The sequence below is a fragment of the Macrotis lagotis genome, chromosome 2 (genome assembly GCF_037893015.1).
Source record: "Macrotis lagotis isolate mMagLag1 chromosome 2, bilby.v1.9.chrom.fasta, whole genome shotgun sequence".
Taxonomy (NCBI): Eukaryota; Metazoa; Chordata; class Mammalia; order Peramelemorphia; family Peramelidae; genus Macrotis; species Macrotis lagotis.
Genome location: NC_133659.1, coordinates 257,414,801 through 257,438,822, shown reverse-complemented (window position 1 = coordinate 257,438,822; position 24,022 = coordinate 257,414,801). Strand labels below are relative to the sequence as shown.

Sequence of the window (24,022 nt, the reverse complement as noted above, 5' to 3'; positions counted from 1 at the left end):
TATGCTGTCTTGGAAAGGATGTCAGAGTTCCATTTAAGTGCCTACTTTTATGTCTTTCCTGTGTTAGGCACCATGAGAGACAGAAAGTTCAATAAAAGAAGCATCTAGCCTCAAAGAACTTTAATGTTAATAATGATAATTAGACCAGCAAAATTTTTGTTTTCAAACTTGACCTTGAGATTTTGACTCCAGCACAGCACTGAAGCTGATTCACACCCAAGAGTAAGGGACAGTTTCATGATAATTCAAAATATAACAGGATCTGAGAGCAAGCTTATTAAGTCAGTTCTTAGAACAGAGCTCTTCTCCAGAGGAGTAATCTGTCATTTTATAAAGTGTCTACCATGTACAAGACTGTACTAAGAACTTGGCAAATAATTATCTCATTTGATCCTTACAAAAACCATCCTATCCTATTATCCCCATTTACAACTGAAGAAACTGAGTCAAAAAGAAGTTAAATGGTTTGCCCAGCTAGTAATTGCCTGAAACTAAATTTGAACTCAGATCTTCAGACTCCAAGCCCATGTGCCACCTACCTGCTTTGCACACTGACAGGGAGAAATATTTAGTTAACAGGTCATAATGCTAGAGTTCTTTTGGATTATTTTAATAGAGTTAAACTCACAGACTCAAATCAGGCTACTTGAAGCAATCTCATAGGAAGGACTCAATTTAAAAGAACTGTATTGAAAAAGATATGGTAGATGCTAGTGCTTGTAAGCAGAATAAGCGGTAGCCATGACAAGACTCTGTTGAGATATCTAACTATGCTGGTATTAATAATTCATACCTAATGGGTGGCTAGGTGGCGCAGTGGATAGAGCATGGGCCCTGGAGTCAGGAGTACCTGAGTTCAAATCCGGCCTCAGACAATGTGTGGCTTTGGGCAAGCCACTTAACCCTATTGCCTTGCAAAAAAAAAACCCTAAAAAAAATAATTCATACCTATTTCTCTCATTTGTGATGTTCAAAGTATCAAATATTAGGTAAACTTTAAATAATAGCCTCCTAATTAGTCTCCCTGCTTCCAGACTTATTCTTTACATAGCCATGAAATTGATATTCTTATGCACAAGTTCAACTGTGTCACTGAACAACAGGGACTCTTTGTAGCTTATAGGATAAAATAGGAACCTGGCCTGGTATTTAAAATTCTACCTCTTGACAAAGAGCAAAGGAGAACTGATTGAAAAGGTCATGTTTACTCTTTTTTTTTTTTATTTATGAGCCCCAGAAACATTTCTTAAACTTTCGATAGAACATCCTTAAAAGCACTAGAAATGACATTCAGTTCATTTGTTTTTTAATATAATTTGCTATGGTTTAAATTTTTATTGAAATTGTTTCACAGACCTTAAATGTTATTTTTTTAAGTTTTTGTGGCATAAGGACTTAGTAAAATCTATTACTGCATAGTCATTCAATTATTCAGTCAATAAGCATGTATTAAATTCAGACTAATGTGAGGCTGTGCACTAAACACTAGGTTAATGACAATCCCTGTCCTTGAGGAGCCCTCAGTCTAATGGGGTAGACAACAGGCAAATCAATATGTGCAAGTCAGCTATACACATAATAACTTTGAAATGAGTAAGGGCTGGGGGAAAAAAATTTTTTGTAGAAAATAAGATTCTAGTTGAGACTTTAAGGGAGCCTTGAGGAGGAAAATGATCCCAAGAATCTTGTTCCTGAACCACAGTGGGGTGGGAAGCAGACTGGAAAGGTATAGAGGTGGTGAGCCTGTGGAGTAGGTTATGAAGAACTTGGAATAACAGACAGGATTTTAGGTATGATTCTAGAAATCACAGGAAGCCAGTGGAGTATAAATTTGGGGATGACATGATTAGAGCTGCAATTTAAGAAAATCACTTTAGTGACTGAATTGGAGTGTAGAGAGACTTGAGGAAACTTGGCCCACCAACAGGCTATTGTAATAATTCAGATATGGGGTGATGAAGATCTGTACCAGAGTGGTGCCAAAAGAGAGAAGGGGGCATATTTGGGAGATGTTGTGAAGATTGAATCAATGGATTTCGGCAACAAATAGAACATAGGGGTTGAGAGATAAAGGATGGTACCTAGATTCTGCAACTGAAGGAGTGGAAGAGTAGAGGTGCCCTAGACAATAATAAGTAAATTTGAATGTGAGAAGAATTTAGGGGAAAAGATGGAATTTAGTTTTAGTTATATTGAGTAGACTGGATGTTTACTGGATATCCAGTTTGAGATAAAGGTATTTGTACATGTGAAATTGAAAGTTAGCATAGAGGTTAAGGTGCAAGGTAGATTTGAGAAAATCAGTATAGAGATGCTCATTAAATCTCTAGATACTGATATCATTAAATGAAGTAGCAGAGAAGGAGAAGTAGAAAAGTAGAGGAGGAGAAGAGGACCCAGGGATGCCTATAGTTAGAGGGTGTTACCTGTGTGAGGATCCAGTAAAGGACATTCAAAAGGAGCAGAGATGAGTAAGTAGATAAGAAAACCAGGAGAGAATGAAAACCTAGAGAGAAGAGGGTTTGAAGGAGAATATGGTTATTGACAGTGTCAAAGCTTAAGCTTATTGAGGTCAGTAGAATGATGACTGAGAAAAGGCCTTTGGTGACTTTGGAGATAACAATATTGGTGGAATGATGAGATCAGAAGTTGCATTTTTAAAGAGTTAACAAAAAGAAGTGAGATGTGAGAAAGAAGTTACCTGTAGTAGATATCTTACTCCTAAAATTTAACCACAAAGGATTAGTGAGGATGGAAGGATTAAATGAGGTTTTTTGAGAATGGAAGAGTTGTGGATATGTTTATAGTCAGTAGAAAATGAGCCAGTAGACCAGCTAGTGCAGTGGAGATGGATGTCCTGGGAGAGAATTAAGGGGTTGGAAGTCACATTATGGACAGAGAATGGTGTTTGGTAAAAGATGGCAGTGGGAAAGGTGAAAAATAAATAGATTAGGATAAAATAAGGGAATTTTGTAATTCTTGAATATGAAGAGTGGTATACTTGTAGGTGAAGATAAGATCAAGGGTATAATCATCTTTTGTGTGTGATTGAGGTGAGGAAGAAGAATAGATCATGGGAAGTGTATGGGCTCAGGAACTGAATAATTATGGTGTTTGAGGGAGAGTTAGTATTTATGTTGAAGTCCCATAGTCTGGAGGAGTGATTAGGGCAGAGAAAAAAGTTTGTGAGCAAGGTACTGAACTTGTTGAAGGGAAGTGACCATGATAGCTCTCTTATGAAAATGGAATTAAATTATTTTGGATGACTTCTGAGGCCTTTTTTCAGCTTTCCAGAATTTGAACTGATTTTATTAACAGTGGTCATTTATTTATTAAGTACATAAAAGAACATACTGTGCTTACGTTTGGGGAAAAAAGACAAACATAATAGTTCTTGCCCTCAAGGAACTTATGTTCTAGTGGGTACAGATAACTTGTAAAAGGGAGCTGAAAAGGAGGAGCAATGTGGAAAGGAAAAAAGGTGGAAAGTTTGAGCAATGTGAAAATAGTTATGGTCTGTTATGTGGGTGCTTCCTCAAGTGGAGGTTCAGGGAGGAACTCAGCAATTGGAAGAAGAGATCAAAGGGTGCCATCATCAATGTCCCAGATTTTGGCATCTCTCAGTTTCCCAGTTTCACTAATAGCATTCAAATGGCTTAACTGATACAGATTTGAATGTTCATCCAGATTTTAATATTTATAAGAATACCTATTCTGAGAAAATATTTGAAACCATAGTTTTATTTTATTATTTTTAATGTTTTAATTTATTTTTCCAAGTGCATGCAAAGATAATGTCCAACAATCATTTTTAAAAGTTTTTTTATTAAAGATATTATTTGAGTTTTACAATTTTCCCCCCAATCTTACTCCCCCCCCTTGAAAGCAATCTGTCAGTCTTTACTTTGTTTCCATGTTGTACATTGATCCAAATTGAGTCCAACAATCAGTTTTTGTTTTGAATTTCACTTTTTTCCTCCCCACTTCCATCCGACAGAAGGCAGTCCAGTATAGATTATATTGTATAACTGTGTTAAGCATAAATCCAGATTAATCATGTTGAGAAAGAAGAATCAAATCAAAATAGGAAAAAAACCCATAATAATAGATCAAGTTTTAAAAATTGAAGATAAAAATCTTTGGTCTGCATTTAAACTCCATAGTTCTTCTCTGGATTTGGATGGTATTTTCCATCACAAGTCTTTTAAAATTGTCTTAGATTATTGTACTGCTGAAATGAACAAATCCATCATTGTTGATCATCACCCCGTTAGTGTGTATAATGTTCTTTTGGTTCTGCTCACTCAGCATCAGTTCATGCAAAGATTTTTCAGACTATCTTGCAGCCCATCCCTCACGATTTCTGATAGAACAATAGTGTTCTGTCATATTCATATACTACAATTTGTTCAGCTATTCCTCAATTAATGGGCATCCTTTTAATTTCCAGTTCTTTGCTATTATGAATATTTTTGTCCATGTGAGTTTTTTACCCTTTCTTGTGATCTCTTTAGGATACAAACCTAAAAAATGATATTGCTGAATCAAAGGCTACATGTACAATTTTAATGCCCTTTCCAAAAAGGTTGGATCAGTTTACAACTCCGTCCCAGTTTACCCACATCCTCTCCAACATTGACATTTTCCTTTTTAATCATATTCGCCAATCTGAGAGGTATGAGGTGGTACCTCAAAATTGTTTTAATTTGCATTTATCTAATCAATAATGATTTAGAGAGTTTTTTCATATGACTATGGATAACTTTAATTTCTTCATCTGAGAATTGTCTTTTCATATTCTTTGTTCATTTATCAATTGGGAAATGACTTGTATTATAAATTTGACTCTGTTCTCTATATTTTAGAAATGAGAAATACTAGCTGTAAAAATTGTTTTCCAATTTACTGCCTTCCTTTTCATCTTAATTGCATTGGTTTTATTTGTGCAAAAACTTTTCAATTTAATGTAATCAAAATTGTCCATTTTGCATTTTCATAATGTTCTCTTTGGTCATAAACTACTCCCCTTTTCATAGATCTGACAGATAAACTATTTCTTGTTCTCCTAATTGGCTTATGTTATCACTTGTATGTCTAAATCCTGTACCCATTTCGACCTTATCTTGGTATGGTATGTGAGACGTTGGTTTGTGTTTCTGCTATACTATTTTTCAGTTTTCCCAGCAGTTTTTATCAAAGAGTGAGTTCTTATACCAGAAGCTGGAGTCTTTGGGTTTATCAAACAGCCAATTATTATAATAATTTACTACTCTTTCTTTTGTACCTAATCTATTCCACTGTCTCCACTCTAGTACCAAACAAGTTTTGATGACTGCTGCTTTATAATGTAATTTTAGATCTGGTATGGCTAAGCCTCCTTCCTTTATAGTTTAAAAAATTAATTCCTTGATATTCTTGCCCTTTGGTTCATCTATATGAATTTAACTATTTTTTTTCCTAGCTCAGTCAAGTAAGTTTTTGGTAGTTTGATTAGAGTGGCACTGAATAAGTAGTTTGATTTAGGTAGAATTGTCATTTTTATTATATTAGTTCAACCTACCCAGGAGTAATTGACATTTGCCCAATTATTAAGATCTGATTTTATTTGGGAGAAAAATATTTTATAGTTGTTTTCATATAGTTTCTGAGTTTGTCTTGGCAGGTAGACTGTCAAGTATTTTATGTTGTCTTTGTTACTTTAAATGGCATTTCTGTTTCTATCTCTTGGTGCTGTGTTTTGTTGATATATAGAAATGTTGATGATTTATATGGATTTATTTTATATACTGCAACTTTGCTAAAGTTGCTAATTGTTTCAAGTAGTTTTTAGATGATTTTCTAGGATGCTTTAAGTATATCATATGATCTGCAGTGTCAGAGTTTTGTTTCTTTATTTCCTATTCTAATTTCTTTAATTTTTTTCCTTCTCTTATTGCTAAAGCTAATATTTCTAATACAATGTTTAGTAATAGTAATGTTAACAGCCATCTTTATTTCACCCCAATCTTATTGGAAATGCTTCTAGCTTATCCTCATCACATATAATGTTTGTGAATGGTTTTAGATAAATACTGGTTATCATTATAAGGAAAACCCCATTTAGTCCTTTGCTATCTAGTGTTTTTAATAGGAATAGGTGTTGTATTTTGTCAAAAGTTTTTTTTCAGTATCTATTTGCAGCAATCATTATTTGTTAGGTTTGTTATTGATATGCTCATTTATGCTGATAGTTTCCCTAATATTGAACCAACCCTGTATTCCTTTTATAAATCCCTTTTGATCATAGTGTATTATCCTAGTGATAACTTGCTGAAATCTCTTTACTAATATTTAAAATTTTTGCATAAATATTCATTAGTGAAATTGGTCTGTAATTTTCTTTGTTTTGACTCTTCCTGGTTTAGGGATCAGCATCATAATGGTTTCAATAGAAGGAATGTGGCAGAACTTCATTTTCACCTATTTTTTTCAAATAGTTTATATAGAATTGGAATTAATTGTTCCTTGAGTTGTTTGGTAGAATTCATTTACGAATCCATCTGGTCCTGGAGATTTTTTTCTTAGGGAATTCATTGATGGTTTGTTCAATTTCTTTTTCTGAAATGGGTTTATTTAAGTATTTAATTTCCTTTTCTTTTAATCTGGACAGTTAATACTTTTGTAAATATTTATCTATTTCACCTAGGTTGGCAAATTTATTGGCTTACAGTTGAGCAAAAATGACTCCAAATTTTTACTTTAATTTCTTCCTCATTGGTGGTGAACTCACCTTTTTCATTTTTTGATACTAGTAATTTCGTTTTCTTTTTTTTATCAAATTAAATAAAGGTTTATCTATTTTATTTTTTTAATAAGCAAACTCAGTTTTATTTATTAGTTCAATAGTTTTCTTACTTTCAGTTTTATTAAACTGTCCTTTGATTTTCAGAATTTCTAATTTAGTATTTGAGGATTTTAAATTTGTTCTTTCTCTAGCTTTTTTAGTAGCATTTCCAGTTCACTAGCTTTCAGTGAGCATTTAGCTATATAAAATTTTCCCTAATAACTGTTTTGACTGTATCCCACAAGTTTTGTTATGTTGTCAAAAAGTGTCATTTTTTTTAAAGTGGCCATGGCATCTGACTACACAAACAAGTGGAGAGGAGTCATGAGCAATATGATGATCTTCCCCTCTCCATCTGGTTCTCCATTAGGAAACATGATTATAACAAGGGAATATCTAGGTCAGGGTGAGGGTCCTTATTCTGGGAGAGCCCAAGGGACAGTTAATGCAAGAGAACTTCCTGCCTACCACTAATTCTGCATCTTGAATGACCTTAGAATTGCGAGGTGCATTTCGTGCTAATATATTAGTTCAGCAGGTGAGCTTCAATTTGGATGTTATTCTGTGTTTTGAGTACCACTATTCCTCACTACTTCGACAAGTCTCTTCTGTTGTTTCTCCCATCGCTTCTTTGCTTGCCTGAATTTTTTTTTCTTTATCTCCTCAAGCTGACTTCAAGGTCAAAGTCAAGCAATATCCCTGAAGTAAAGTCTAAAACTAGGCAGCTCTTTATTCCTGTCTCATGTCCATGCCTTTTTTTGATGACCTCCAGAAAGTCTGGGTAATTTAATAATTTCAATGCTGTAGTAATGTACTTAATATACTTTTTTAAGTGCTTAAGTATTTGAAGGTTCTTGATTAACTGTTTCAGTTTTGTCCATCTGACTAGAAATCCTCAGTTTAAATCATATCATACAACATGTAACAAATCACATATATAAAATTGTGTTATTAACAGGTACTTGATAGTTATATGTTCCAGCTCAGAATCTTATATATAACCATCTAAAGGAAAGCTAATTTAAATATTACTGAATTTTTTTTTTTGCTATTTCAACTGGAGCATAATTGTTCATGTATATATAGTTGAACTACTGATTTGTGAGCATAATTTTACTGGCTGGATAAATACTTTTTCATATGAGTCAGACTTTTAGAGATTTGTACTGCATGGCATCTAACTTCTTTAAGAAGTTGTCTTTCCAGCCCCTAGATTTGTTTAAACTTGTTTGGCCTAGCATGAAATACTAAATTATCCACTGAACTAAGTAAACTTTTAGTTGTAACCATTACTAGAAATCATTCCAAGACTTAAGATTTAAGGGGGGGAAATATTTCAAAAATTACTGAGTTCAAAATGCTGTCCTAGGTATAGTGATAAAGATAAAGGAGAGTTAATATTTGGTCATATCACCGGAATTCAATCCAAAAGTTAGAGGAAATCCAATCACAGAATATTAATGGAGTATTAAATTAATTCCAAGGAGGCAGGGACATCCATTGATCCCTTTATGACCCCCCTCCACTTTTTTCTCTTTTTTGGTTTTTGCAAGGCAATGGGGTTAAGTGATTTGCCCAGGGTATCACAGCTAAGTAATTATTAAGTGTCTGAGGTTACATTTGAACTCAGGTCCTCCTGACTTCAGGGCTGGTGCTCTATCTACTGCTTCACCTAGCTCCCCCTTTCTTTGATGAAATTAAGGAATAAACATACATACACACACACACACACACACACACACACACACACACACACACCCCATAAGCCAGGAGAGCCCAAATGCAGGCTTCGACTTTGTAACTCTTGGAAAGTCATATAGCCTTCCTCTGCCTTGGTTTCCTCAACTGTAAAATGGGAATAATAGTGTTTAACCTAAGGTTGTCATGAGGTTCAAACAAAATGTTATTGAAACACTTAGCACAGTAATAGCACAGTAATGACAAGTGGTGGTTACAGAATAATGATTGTTCCCTTCTTTATTTTATCTTATTTTATTTATTTATATTAGGTTTTTGCAAGGAGATGGGATTAAGTGGCTTGCCCAAGGCCACACAGCTAGGTTATTATTAAGTGTCTGAGGTCAGATTTGAACTCAGGTACTCTTAACTTCAGGGCCAGTGCTTTATCCACTGCGCCACCTAGCTGCCCCTGAAATTACTTCTTAATTAGAAGGTTGGAGCTATATTTTATGAGCTGCATGATATCCCCCTTTCCCCCCTAACTTTTTATCTTTTCCTCAGTTTCAAAGGAGGAGGCAACTCCCTGTGACTGTGGCTCCCATCTTTGTAGTCTCTTCAGGAAGCCCCTTCCTACCCTCCACCCTGATTCTGGCAGCTCTGTCGAGACTCCTTTTCACCCCTGCCTCATGGAATCTCTCACTTCCAGATCCAGCCCAAATATCACTTCCCACAAAAGACTTTCCTGATTGCCCCTCCCTCTTATTTTCATCACTTGGATTGTGCTCCAAGCCTCTACAACTTGACAAAAAAACAGAAGTTACACCCTGCTAGTCTCGCTTTGTAGAACCCATGATTATCCCTGGTGAGGCATTAGAGTAGGACTCTGTATATTTTAGTAGACTTCACAGAAGTCACCTGCTAATATGTTTTGAGTACTTCAAGAAGAACATAAGAAGTTACTGGACATGGTGTATACCAGATATCATGTAATTGTCTCTATCTTAGCAAACAGGAAATGACTAGTTACTTATATGTGAGTCATTTTAGAATCAGTACAATGAGACTACAAACTAGTTAGAACAAAAACCAAACCTACACTAAACTAGAAAACTAATGAAAAAAATGACAGTGAAATTAAAACATCTCTAGTCTGACATTTAAAAGAAAAACTATTGATGTGGAAAAAGAGAAACCAGATAAAAGGAAAAAAGTTCATTCTGATTATTGCCATTTCCTACATAAAATTAAACATCTTTAAATAATCTTATTACAAAATAAAGATTACAGAACACACATTGCCCAGCAAAGCTTTGCTCTCCTTACCAAGGAGTATGACAGATTAAGAGCAGTGAAGGTTTAGAATATAAGAATTCTGGGGCAGCTAGATGGCGCAGTGGACACCAGCCCTGGTGTCAGGATGACCTGAGTTCAAATTTGACCTTAGACACTTAATAATTACCTGTGTGACCTTGGGCAAGTCACTTAACCCCATTGCCTTGCAAAAACAACAACAACAAAAATATAAGAATTCCCTTTCATAATATTATAGAGGGTAATAGAAAATTAGAAATTAACATTACCTCATAAAATAGCAGAATGGTGGAGCTGAAGTTGCTGAAAAACATGGTTTTAGGCCTAGCATTCCAAGACTGTTTAGAAAAGAAAATGAAATGAAAACAAACAGATCAAAAAATGTATTAGATTTGCAAGTGTTTCTGAAACCTACTTTGATTTTTATTTATTTATTTTTAGGTTTTTTGCAAGGCAAATGGGGTTAAGTGGCTTGCCCAAGGCCACACAGCTAGGTAATTATTAAGTGTCTGAGACCAGATTTGAACCCAGGTACTCCTGACTCCAGGGCGGGTGCTTTATCCACTATGCCACCTAGCCGCCCCTGATTATTGTTAATAATAAAAACCCCATGAGATGAAATCAGGAATAACCATAAGACCAAATGAGGTTTCCTCTTCTGAAAAAATCAGATATACTTCACATATTTATTAACTTTCAGGGAAGTGATAAACTTGAATATATGGCATTGTGTAGGTGGACGTATTCTAATAAATATGTGACTCTCTTAAATATGTCAAAATGCCTGATGTTGATTATAGAGACAATCGTAGTAGGAGTCACTAACTATGTATGGTACGTGTGTCTAACAGGCTTAACAATGTTCAGTAGCCAGTTATTCTTATTACTTTGGGAGCATTGTTCTAGGAATTGTGTATTGATGTAAATAACCTATAATCCCTGCTCTCATTAGGGAGATTCACAACACATACACAAATTATCAAAATGCAAATATAAGATTTACTATATAAAAGAAATAATGCAAAGTGCTGGTTTTGGGCAAGCATTGTCAACCTTCAGCAAATTATTTCACTCTTTTGAATCTGTTTCTTTTATCTGTAAAATGAAGAGTATTGGATTTCAAATCTAAGATCGTAATTTATATGTAGGATCTCAGAGATCATCTTGTTCATTCCCCCAATTTTACATAATAGGAAACTGAGGCACAGAGAGATTAATTGATTTGTCCAAAGTCACAGGGTGACTCTTGACATCCAAGATTGAACCTAGGCCCTTTGCCTCAGACTTGCTGTACTTTCTAACCAGTCAACATTGCCTCTGAACTACCCACTTTATTGTTATCAGAAACTTGTCTTTCCTTTGTCAAATGAAATTGATAGTAATTATAAGCCAAAAAGAAATTCCATCAGTTGCCAAAAAGAATGATGAGCTTCAAGTTTAGGAATGATTTTACCTGCAGTGTTTATTTAATCAGACATGTTAAAAATAGCATATGTTGAAAATCATTGTGCCAAGCCAGAAAGTATTTCCTCCTTGGAATAGTCCTAGGATATGTGGTAAAGTTCAAAATCCTATGCACTTGTGCATAGTTTGGGAGGATTCATTAATTAGAAAATTTCCTGAGTTATTAGAACTAACATATTAACATATTGCCTGCTATTTTATACTAAAAAAAGCTTTGATAATAATAAGAACAATAATAGCCAACATTTATATAGTGCTTTAAAAAACATTTCACATTATCATTTAACCCCCAAACCAGTATGTAGGTTCGATTAAGTAACTTACCCAGGGTCAGGGCAGCTAGGTGATTCAGTAGATACACTGCTGGTCTTGGAGTCAAGAGGACCTGAGTTTGAATGTGACCAGACACTTGACACTCACGAACTCACTAAGTGACCTTGGACAAGTCACTCAACCCTGATTGCCTCAAATTCAGAGCCATTTCCAATTTTCCTGTTTCATATCTGGCTACTTGACCCAGATGGTTCCAGAGGAGAAAATAAGGCTGGTGACTTATCCCAGAGCCCTGTAACTTTCATCCAATTCATGTTCTTGTCATGGTATCAACTTCCTGATTTCACAGTTTTCTTTAAGAATGAAGGACAAAAAAAATTACTCAGGATCACACAACTTGTAAGTGTCGGAGACAGGATTTGAGTTCAGATTTTCCTAACACCATCCAGTGATCTTACCCACTTTGCCACCTAAATTCTTTTTAATAGTCACCTATGGTCAAGGAAAGATACATGAAGCAGAAGAGGCCTTCAAGTCCTTGCCATGCCTACTCTGAATTGCCTGGATAAACACATGCTATAACTACCCTATATTAGCAGCCACCATAGGTATGGGGACTGGGGAGCAATAAGGTGTCCCTCTATATCTGCACATGAAGGCCAAAAGAAAATCTCCTGAAGTCTCAGTACAGTGGAAGAAAGAACACTAAAGGTTATAGTCATTATTGAGCAAGGAAATGCCTTGGCATGAACTGTTTGGAAGCAATACACTTCCAATTGGAAGCAATTTATTTGGAAGCAATAAATTGAAAGAGTAAGAGATGGGTTATTAGTCATTTAGTTGTCACACCTAGTATCTTCTTGAATTGTTAGAGAACCAGGTAAAGGAGTATATTGAAAAGAATAAACTGATAACAAAGAACATGAATGGAGGGAGTAGTAGAGCTTTAAGATATCTTTCAGTTTAGTTTAATGTCCTAGAATCTGTAGCTCTTTTGAAGTTTATCTGTTATTCTTTTGTTTCAGGGAGAAACTTCGAGTCAATCAAAACAGACCTCAAATGTTTTCTTCATTCTTTTAATCAGTTCTGATTTTAGTTATTGCCATATTCAGTGTCCATTTGAGATATGTGTTGATACAGTAGTTGTATGGACTGTCCCTCCAACTGCACATCATTAGTATCATTTATGTTCAGTAAACATATACATCTTTCTTCACATAGAGTAAATGTCTCGATGAATATTCAGTAAAAATTAGTTTCTGCTATGTGTTATCTTTTTAAAATAGCAACTTGAAGAAGAATGACTCAGCTTGTGAAACAGGGACAAAAACTCTATTGTTAAAAATCATTTCAGTGAAAAAAAGTATTTTTCCACATTAATAAGTGTTCATTATTGTGCTCATTTAAAAATATTTGTTAAAAATCATTATGTAAAAGAGGTTAAAACCATTCTGTTGGTAGCTTTGTAAATATATGTTTGTGATTTTTAGCTACTTGGGTATGATTTTAGCTACTTGGGTGTGTGTGAATGTCTGTGTCTGTGTGTTTGCTAGGATGACTCTCATGTTCTGTAATCAAGATTTTTTTCTTTAAATAGCAAAAAAAGAAAAATCTACAACCTATTTCTGTTTTCTTGCTATTTTAGGAGATATTACTCAGAAAGGATATGAGAAGAAAAGGTCAAAACTTCTATCTCCTTACGTCCCACAGATACAAGGTAGGCCCTACTGAAAAATACTTTGATTTTTTTTTTTTTTCAGATTTTTCAAGGCAATGGGGTTAAGTGGCTTGCCCAAGGCCACATGGCTAGGTAATTATTAAGTGTCTGAGGTCGGATTTGAACCCAGATACTCCTGACTCCAAGGCTGGTGCTCTATTCACTGAGCCACCTAGCCACCCTTTACTTTGATTTTTTTTAAGTTTATTTATTTATTTTGAATTTTACAATTTTCCCCCTAATCTTGCTTCCCTCCCCCCACCCCCCCAACAGAAGGCGGTCTGTTAGTCTTTACATTGTTTCCTTGTTATACATTAATCTAAGTTAAATGTGATGACAGAGAAATCATATCCTTAAGGGGAAAAAAAAGGAGTATAAGAGATATGCTTTGATTTTTTTTTAAAGTTATCTTAATATATAAAATAAGAATAATCCCTTTTTTAATTTGTTCTCATTTTCATTTGCTTCCCACTAAATATTTATGGAATATCACTGAGCTTAGATGATGTTAAACAGGTACTCACAGACTCAGACATACTTGTAAGATAGATATACATGTATGTAATAGAAAACAGCCATCAAATGGACTTGAAGAGAGGAGGATCCCAATTATTTTTAAAACATGGGATTTTGTGTAGATATATTCATCCCGATTTATATTTTCTAAAACAGAAAGATTGGCAAATTATACATGCACAAAAGGATTTTCCATTATTTTTCTAACTGGGAATCACTGAAGGAACTCAGCTGTTTAGTTCAGTTCATTAGATTTTTAATAAACATTCTGTGGCAGGTATTGGATAGTAGGTCCTGGTGATTCATCAATAGGTTTCATTTCACCACAGAAGAGAATTACTTGAACTTCAAAAACAGTTGAGTGACTTTAACCAAGGATCTCACAGCTAGTAAGATATTAGACTTACTGCTCTTAGAGAGCTTTCATTCTGTTTTTACTGTCTCTAAACAAGACTAGCTCTAAATATAGTCTTAAAATTATCCAGCAAGTGATAGTCCATGATTTTCCTTAATAAGTCTTTTTTTAGTGGTGATTATACTTGCCATAAGGAATTTCTTTCTTCTAACTACTCTTTTGGTAATTAAAACCCTTGTGTGTCCTCAGTAGACATGGATAGAGTAGTCATCTCATTTCCTCTGGGGTGCTCTTCCACATTTAGATCTTTCTTCAGTTTTTTTTCCCTAAATCCAAAGCATCCATTGAAGTAAAAACTAATTGTATGATTTTTTTTAACCTTTGCAATGAGACTGCCTTTTTTTTTTTAAGGTTAGAACAAATACATAATCAGAAGTTTCTTTCAGGATTTTTAACCATCTGAAGAAAATATAGACAGATGGTACAGATGGTATATGACTTGATAATTATGTGTTGATCATCATATGGCTTTAGGCAGGTAGGTGGCACAATGGATAGAGTCCTGGGCCTGAAGTCAGAAAGACTCATCTTCCTTAATTCCAATTAATTCCTCAGATACTTCCCAACTTTGTGACCCTGAGCAAGACACTTAACTCTGTTTGCCTCAGTTTCTTCTTCTGTAAAAGAAACTGACAAATCACTCCAATATCTCTGCCCAGAAAATATCAAATGGGATCATGAAGAGTTGGACACAACTGAAGCAACTGAGCAGTGACAGTATCATATGACTAGACACTTGTATTCTGTCTTAGTCTAGTGATAGTAGAAAGAATCTTGGAGGCCTGTAAGGTCAAATGTGGGCTTTAATCAGAGTACATGTAATCATCTAAATTAAGAATACCAGAATTCCTTTTCCAACTTAACCAATAAATGTTCTCTAGTCTTAGCTTTCCTCTAGTAAAGGAATGTCCTCCAGGAGCAGATCATTCTACTGTTTAAAAAATAATCTTAATATTATTTGTTTTTAACATTATCTGCATTTTTTTTGTATCCCTTCCTCCCAGGAAGCCATTCCTTTTTTTTATTTAAATTTTTATTTATTTAAGGCAATGGGGGTTAAGTCACTTGCCCAAGGACACACAGCTAGGCAATTATTAAGCATCTGAGATAGGATTTGAACTCAGGTCCTCCCAACTCCAAGGCCAATGCTCTATCCATTGCACCACCTAGCTGCCCCTGGAGAGCCATTCCTTAAAGCAAAGGGAACAAGAACCAGTTCAACAAAACTAGCCACTTTCCACATCCAGAGTCTTTAAACTCTGCAGGAAAGGTGCAGTTGTCTTCTCAGAGCTCTCTTTTGGGAGAAAACTTGATCATTATATTTCTATAGCATTCAATTTAATGTTTGCTGTTTTTTCCATTTATATTGGCATGGTCAGTGTGTATATCATTATCCTAGTTTTGCTTCACTTTGCATCATCAGTTCATCTAAATCTTCTCTGGTTTAGAGTTCCTAAAGTTTAAACCCAAAGTCACATGGATAATTAAATAGCAGTCTGGATTTGAACTAAATTTTTCTAACTCCAGATCCACCATTTTTATGTCTGTATCATGATGCTGCTTCTGAGTAGTTGTAATTATTCAGAAATTTTCTCTTCCATTTTAATCAAATTCTCTTTTCTTCAACTTTCTCCCATTGCTCTGCTCTGCTTCAAAAATGATAGTCATTCAAGTATTTGAAGTCATTTCTTCTTCCCTTAGACTCTTTACCATTTATCAGTAAATGTAATCAGTAAAGTACCCACTAAAATGTGGGCACCTTGGACTGTCACTGTTTGTTGTCTGAACTGGATAGGACACTGTTTCTCTTAGTAAAGTCTTAAAATAAACATGAACTTTTTTGATTTCCATGAAATATTGAGTCATATTGAATTTGCTTTCCCCAAAAATCAAAGAGATAGAATTTTTATTCTGTTATATGTATGTTATTTAACATTTTTTAATATTCTAACAGTTCAGAATCTTTTTTGGACTGCAATCCAGTGTATTAAGAATCATTCCCAGCTTTTTATCATCTGCAAAATTGATAGGGAAACAATGAATATCTTTATACAAGTTCTTGTCATTGTTAAAAGTGTTAAAAAGCAATACTATTAACAACTATATGAAAGAATACTCCAAATTACTGATAATAAGGGAAATTAATAACTGAGTTTTAAACTAGGACATTTATTTTTCTTGATAGTCTGTGGTACCTCTGAAATCCTCTGCCAAATTTCCTAGTAATTTGCAGCAATTGGAGCAATTCTGTTTACTAGTTCTTTTCTTTTAGTACCTGTTACCCTGGACTATTGATTAAAACTTTACAAAGACAATATGGTATTCCTTTTTACTATTTCCTTGGATATTGACTTCTTAAAATCCATATATGTTCTGTTCTTTGTGATCCAAAGATCATTGCCTTGGGCTGATTATACAGAAAAAACACGTAAATTCAGCACCTTGTCTTTTTCTTTGTAATTAGTTATAATTACTATTTAATTTTATCTCTTTTTGTTTGTCCTTGCTTTCCCCAGTAAAGCTTTTAAAAATCCTTTTTCGTGTCCTTATTTTTCCTGCTTGAGTTCTTTCTGAGCTTGAGCATTACTAACACTTATTGTGTTACTGCAGTTTTCTCTATCTGCTCATTCTTCTACCTTCAGTACATATCTTTTTAAAATGTAAGTTGTCTAAAAAAATAAAAATAAAATATAAGTTGTTTAGTATTTTACCTGTCTATCCATAGCAGTCTCTTCAGACTACATCACTTTCTTTACGGGATTTGTTTATCTATGTGGATATATATATATATATATATATATATATATATATATATATATATATAATATATATGTGTATATATATATATATATATATATATATATATCTTCAGGACCTTATTTTTAAGAGTTTAATCAAAACAAATGTGTTTACTAACCTAGTTTAAAAAAATGTCTTATTTACATCCCGAGTTCTTCACTTCTTTATCAAGAGGTAGGTTGTATTTGTTAGTCCTTGGGAATCCTGGTTGATTATTATATTGATAAGAATTCAACCTAATAACATTCCATCACGTTTATATATACCATAAAAGATGAAGGAAAAGCAAAGAATACTGGATTTAGAAAGTTCTTGTTCAGTTGTTCAGTCATGTCTGACTCCTTAACACAATGGACTGTCAGACCCATCTATCCTCTGTTATCTCCAGAAGTCTGTCCAAGCTCCTGTTCATTGCTTCCTTGACACTATCCATCTCATTCTCTGCCATTTCCTTCCTTTTCCTTTTGCCTTCGATCTTCCCCACTTATTTCCCAAGGAGTCAAAGTACCCTCAAATTTTGTTCTATCATCTTTTTTTTACTGTGTAACTTTGGATAAATAACTTCTTTGGACCTCAGTTTCCTCATATAAGATGGGGTCATTGAGCTAGATGACTTCTAGGGCCCCTTCCAGCCATAGATTTATTATCTCATGCTTTCCTAACTCTTAATCTGTGATTTAATTGAATCCTTCCAAACCATAAAACTCAGTTTTAGCCTTTATCAAACACACATTTTACAGCTTCCTGTCAGAAGGCAATATCAACTTTCAAAATTATTTTTATTTCTCTATCATTAAGCTCCAAGGTATTAATCAAAAGAAAAAGAAAACTATATATAATAGAACAGCTACATTTCTTTTAAGAAAGAGAGGAAGACTAAATCTAGCCCTTATGGCCTTGGTCTTCTAGTCCTCATTTAGGCATAATTGTGACACCTAGTGGATATAGTGAATACTTATGAAAAGAGAAAATGTTGAAAGATTAGAAACCTCCAAATTGTTTTTTCTGCTTTTTGTACTATGTAAGATGTTTACTTAAGTACACTTCAGTGTTTCTGATACTAGAGTTTATGATTTCCCATGGAGAAATAGACAAGAGACTGAATATCCTCTTTCAGTTTACCTCAATCTATTGCCATTAAAGGCTTTCTATTTTTCCTTTAAACATATTTTTATATTTCATATATTTTGAAAAGACTTCTTCTCAAGGACTAGATAAGAAAAACTTGCATCAAATCTCTTGGATATAGAGAACCTAATATAAATTTAGTTTAATTCTATAGTGAATTAAGTGACCAAAAGATATAAACAGTTGTCAAAAGAGTTGATAACCATTTGAAAGAATTCTCCTTATTTTTAATATTGAAAAATACTAATCAAAAAACAACTCTGAATGATCACTTCATACAGCAAAGATAATGGAAGTTGTTTTTGAAGTGTTTTGGAGTAATGGCACTCTAATACCCATTAGTGGTGGAACTATAATTTGGTACACTCATTCTGAAAATCAATTTGGAATTAGACTAAAAAAGCTAACAAAATGCCTTTGTTCATTGGCCCAAAGAAGCCATTAAAAAGCAAATCTAGAGCAGCTAGGTGGCGAAGTGGATAGAGCACTGACGATGGAGTCAGGGGGACCTGAGTTCAAATCTTTCCTCAGACACTTCATAATTACCTAATTGTGTGACCTTGGGTAAGTCACTTAACCCTATTGCCTTGCAAAAAACTAAAAAAAAAAGTCATATCCCTAAGAAGTTAGTCAAAAAAGACCCCAATATAACTATAACTATTACTATACACACACACACACATACACACACACACACACACACACACACACACACACACACACACACACACTCTTTTTGAGATAGCAAAGACCTGGAAACAAACTAGGTCACCATAATGAATGGCTAAATAAGTTGTGCTACATAAATGTAATAGTTTGATTATATTGTAAGAAACACTGATTGTGAAGACAGCAAAAGATCATGGGGAGATTTCCATGATCTGATTCAAAGTGAAGCAGCTGGACCAGGAAAACCATAATTGTGTAAATGGAAAGAATAACATCAACAAAAACTAAATTTTTGGAAATTTTAATGTTTTTTCTCCTACCAAAGAATAATTATTGAGAACATGCTTCCTTCCTTCTTTGCTCAGGTGGCAGACTTTATGTATATAACAATATATCTGCCAAACTTGGTTGATGCATTGGACTTTCTTTTCTCTTTTTTCTATTAGTAGGAGTGTGTCTAAGAGAAGAAGGGGAATCATAATTTAAAAATTTAAAGATAATGTAAAAACAAAAGATACTTTTAAAAATCTAAGTTTCAAAAAGAGGAACATAAAAAAACCCACCTCCTCAACCTAATACTTGCCAACTACTTTTTAAACTACTATTCTATTTCTGTGCTACCATTCTTTCCTGAACTACACCATCTCTGTCTTCAAGGCAAGATATTCTCTGTCTCCCACCCCATTGTGACCTTTTCTGTTGTAAGGTAAGGTTCCCTCAGACTGCTACCTCCATCTGCTCGTAACCCTCCTGGTACCCCATAGAATGCAATATTACCATCTGCCATAAAGATTGGGATTCAGGGGATGACCTAGAACAATCTAATCTTATACCTCCCTCACCGAACTTCTTTCCAACCAATACTCTTTCTAAACTACTCCTTAATGGATATCTTACCCACAATCTTTTATATTTTCCCCATTCTCAGTTTCTAGTTCCCTTCTTGTCCATCTCTTGCTCTGTGCCTTCTTATATTCTGGTCCATGATTAATAAATTTCCTTTCATCATAAGCTTTTCTTTTTTTTCATTCCTTCCATATATTGGTCCTCAATTGAGATCTGACTCTCTCTTGAGGATACAGCTTCCCTCACTATTCTCTGTAGTGTTGGCTACATTTTCTCCCTTTTCCATACCCCCTCCCATCCCCTCAGATCTATTCTCTTGGTTATAACTCCCCATTGCTATTTCTTAACTCCACTATTGTCACACATCAAACCACTCCTCCTTTGAGGTTTTCACTATATACAACCTGAACCAGATCCTGGAGTTTGTTCTCTTCAGAGTTTCCCCTTCCCTGAACATCTCTGAAACATTTTTCTTACTTTCTGAGTTCAGTTTCAGGCCCAGAGAGTCTTTTTTTCCTTCCTCAACACTTAGCCTCATATTAGGTGACTTCAAGCATCTAGAATATGCTCCTTCATATACTCTCACTTTCCAGTTCTTCAGTTTATTCATTTCCCTCTATCTCAGCAGAGATCATCATACTCATGATCTTTCCTTCACCCACAAGAGCTCTATTTTCGTGGTTGAGAACTGTAACATTCTTATACTGTATCATAATATTTTATCTTTTTTCTGTCCTCAGTGCATCCTCCATTCCCTTCACCCTGCCATATATACTCAAATCCCATTCCCTGTTGCTTATCACACTTTTTCCAAACTCCATCCCTGGATCATTCCTACCATTTCTCTCTTTCTGTTCTATTCATGTACTGCTGAACAGAGCTCGAGAAAATCATAGAACTCTTCATATTGCATAATCTCAACTGGACCATTTGTGTAGCAAGGCAATCTCTCTACCCCCTATTTGATTCACTATCTTACTTTGCACAGCAGCTGTTATAAACCTTTTGATCTCTCCTCAAACTTCTAAAGCACCCCTTATCCCACCTGTCATTTGAACATCCTGTTGAACTTCATTAATAGAATTAAGACCATTTGCCAAGGATTCTCTTTTCTACCTTTCTCATTTCACACCACTCTGGTGCCCCCCTCCCATTATCATCTTCACTGCAGTCTTAGGTGAAGTTTTTTTTGGCAAAGTCAACTCAGTGTATGCTTTTGATCCTACTCTCTTCTGTCTTTAACCATTGTCCCACCATTCTCTCCATTCTTCATCTTTATTGTTTCCTCTCTACAGTCCTCTCCCATGCTGTCTCCCCATCCTTAAACCCTAGCACTTAGCTCAGGTACTAATAAATGTTTGTAATTGAATTTTAATCATCATAGTAATTCCCTTGGTGATTCTTTCAGGCTGTAAATCATGGAGCTTTTCAGAAAATCCAAGCTGCCGGTGAGACACAGAGCAATTGAAAGACCCATGGTTATTATAATATAACAAATGACTTCAGTTTTGGAAAAGCCTTAAAAAGAAGTGATTTATTCATATGTCACAAAAGGCTACATTGTTTTGAAATATTTAAAGAAGTATACACAGACCTTTGTTGGATTGTGTGGCTCCTTTCTAGACAATTTATTAAAGATTGTGTTGAAAATCTCTCAGTATGAAAAGGCACAGAGTAGATTTGATATGATAGAGTTGGAGGATTATCCTGGCTAACAAGATAAAATCCCTCTAAGTAGCAATGATAGCTTACATTTCAATATTGCATTTTAAGGCTTATAAATCTCTATTCCTCACAATTCTACTGAGAAATAGTGTTGTATGAGAAAATATCTTACATCATGGAGTTAGCACTTGTCCCTGTTGGGAGTCCAGGCCTTCTACCAAGCACAACTTTCTTTCCACTGTTCCATATTGGCTTTCCTGCATCTAACATTGCCTAATAGTTTGATATTTAGACTAAAATCTTTGCTCAGAAAGAACAATTCTCTTCATGATAGGGTGTATACCAGGCAGACCTGTTGGATAGAACATGACTAATTCTTAGCCATTCAACTTGTTGTTTATCATTTCTTGGCAAAAATATTGGAGTGGTTTTACATTTCCTTCTCTAGCTAATTTTACAGATGAGGAAACTGAAGCAGGTAGAATTAAATGACTTATCCATGATCATACAGCTTAGTAAGTGTTTGAGGTCAAATTTGAATTCAGATCTTACTGACTCCAAGCCTGGTGCTCCTCTCGCTGCAGCAGACCCCCTCCCCACCGAAGCTGCCCCATCACAAGTTGTGGAAAAGACCAGGAAAAGCATGGGTGAGAGAACTTTTCTGAGCCTGGGATAACAGGGGTTGTCCATCAGCTACTTGGTATTCTATTACAACCAATGACCAAGTCTTATCACATTGTTTACTGCTTTGTATTAGTGAATTCTTAAAGCATTTTATTTTGTTCTTTAGTTGTAATTATCCTACTTTGATATCCTTATTTTCCATTCTTTACTTATAACTAGCCTAAATTTTCATGTTGTCTATGACCATCACTTCAGGCTACTGTTTTTTGCCTGACGTATGATACACTTAATAAAAGTTGATGGATTGATTTATCCCAGGACCTCATTGATGATCTTGCCCTGCTACTTGATATTTAGTTTTGTTCTTAATGAATAGAGCAGTAGGCCTGAAATCAGGAAGGCTGTGGTTTACATCTGGCCTCAGTTACTAACTGTATGACCTTGGGTAAGTAACTTAAGCTCTGCCTGCCTTAGTTTCCTGAACTGTAAAATGAGGGTGACAGGGTTACTGTAAGGTTCAAATGAGTTAATATTTATAAAAGGTGTAGCACAATTCCTGGCTTGTAGAAAGTGCTTGATCCATGCTTTTTTCCTTGCTTTGTAGCTAAAACTGATAAAATTTCTAAAGCAGTTTGATGTGATATGTGCCATAGGAGGTTAGGGAATTTTGATCATTGTTTTTTTGGCTCACTTTTTTACTGTTTGGTGTTATGTTCATATCATGACTTCTTATTACAACTTTTTTACCTCTTTTTATTAACTGATATTCCATTGGAGGATAGACTAGAATATAGAAATAGAAGGAACTTTAGAGATTAATTGGCACAATCTTATCATTTTACAATAAGGAAATTAAGGTTTGGAGGTGAAATGATTGTCTAAATTTTGGTCACATAGCTAAGAAAATGTCAGAGCTGAAATTTGAATTCTAGTCTGACTCTGAATGTAGTGCTTCATTTTCTTTCCTACATTTTAAAGATAATCTTCATCTTTCTTCCTTCATGGGTCATCTTATTATATTCATTTATTATCTTTCAAATCTATATTTTAAAATATATTTGAAAAAGAAGAAAAACCAAACTTTTAACAGATATTCATAGTCAAGGTAAACAATTACCACATTGACTATGTCCAAAATTATGTCTTTTTCTGCATTAAGATAACTAACATTTCTTCTGACCCTTTTTTCTAGGGCATCTTAATTAACTTCAGGTCACTTTGTTACCAGAAATTTAGTAGATTGAACAGTGAGCTCTTTTCTTGCCTTGAATAGACACACCATACCACTTTCTTATGTGACTTCGGTAACACTGTAATCTTTGTAATTCCCAAATTCAAAACTTTAGAGTAATTTTTATGCTTATCTTCTTTGTTTCTTTTACTTTGCCCCTCAAATTCAGGGTCTCACACAGCTGTATAAGACTGAGATTAAGAATGGTTGTTGATTTGCTAAAGGGAATTTCTTTGTAGGGAAATTGCCCATATCACATGTCTAGCCCCCCCCCCCCCAATCTTTCCTTTGCCAATCTGCTCCATGTAAACTTGTAAGCCTTTGTGCTTCTACACATGTCATTCAATCCATTTAGATATTCACATGTTATCTGTTCCTCTATCTTCCCCCTATCTAAAAATATTTAGTTCAGTGAAAATATGACTTTAGGTGAATTGGAATTATCAGTATTATAAAAAGAAAATATTTTCAAAACAATTGGTGGTGTAAGCAGGCTTTTGTGTCAGTCTTCAGGTATGAGCTAATCCTTCCCTAGACTTTTAAGATTCCCTTCTCATCAGATTACCAACTGATCCTTATTTTGTACAACTAGACTCACAATTTCCTATTCTCCCAGTCTAAGTGTGGCCACCAGTAAATTATGACCTTGTCCAGGTATACCCAATTTGAGGAAAGGCCAGTAAGCCGCCAGAGATTTTTTTTTGGGGGGGGGGATCCCTTAATGAGTTCAGGTGCTGAGAATAGCATGTAAAACAATGAGAATCAGTTCCATGTGTAACTTTATTGCAAGCAGCGGGGAAGGGGGGAGAGAGAGCAAACCAGAGGACCTGATATGCAATTCAGGCATGCACCCTAATCTGG

The 24,022-nt window shown here is 34.8% G+C and overlaps 1 protein-coding gene across 2 annotated transcripts in view; it reads left to right on the top strand.

Moving 5' to 3' along the window:
- Positions 1-24,022, top strand: part of DIP2B (disco interacting protein 2 homolog B) — a 219,674-nt gene that overhangs the window by 79,497 nt on the left and 116,155 nt on the right. For both annotated transcript variants that reach the window (XM_074225928.1, XM_074225929.1), the window contains exon 2: positions 13,197-13,268. In XM_074225928.1, coding sequence (XP_074082029.1) covers positions 13,197-13,268 — 72 coding nt within the window. The remainder of the gene's footprint in view (positions 1-13,196; positions 13,269-24,022) is intronic.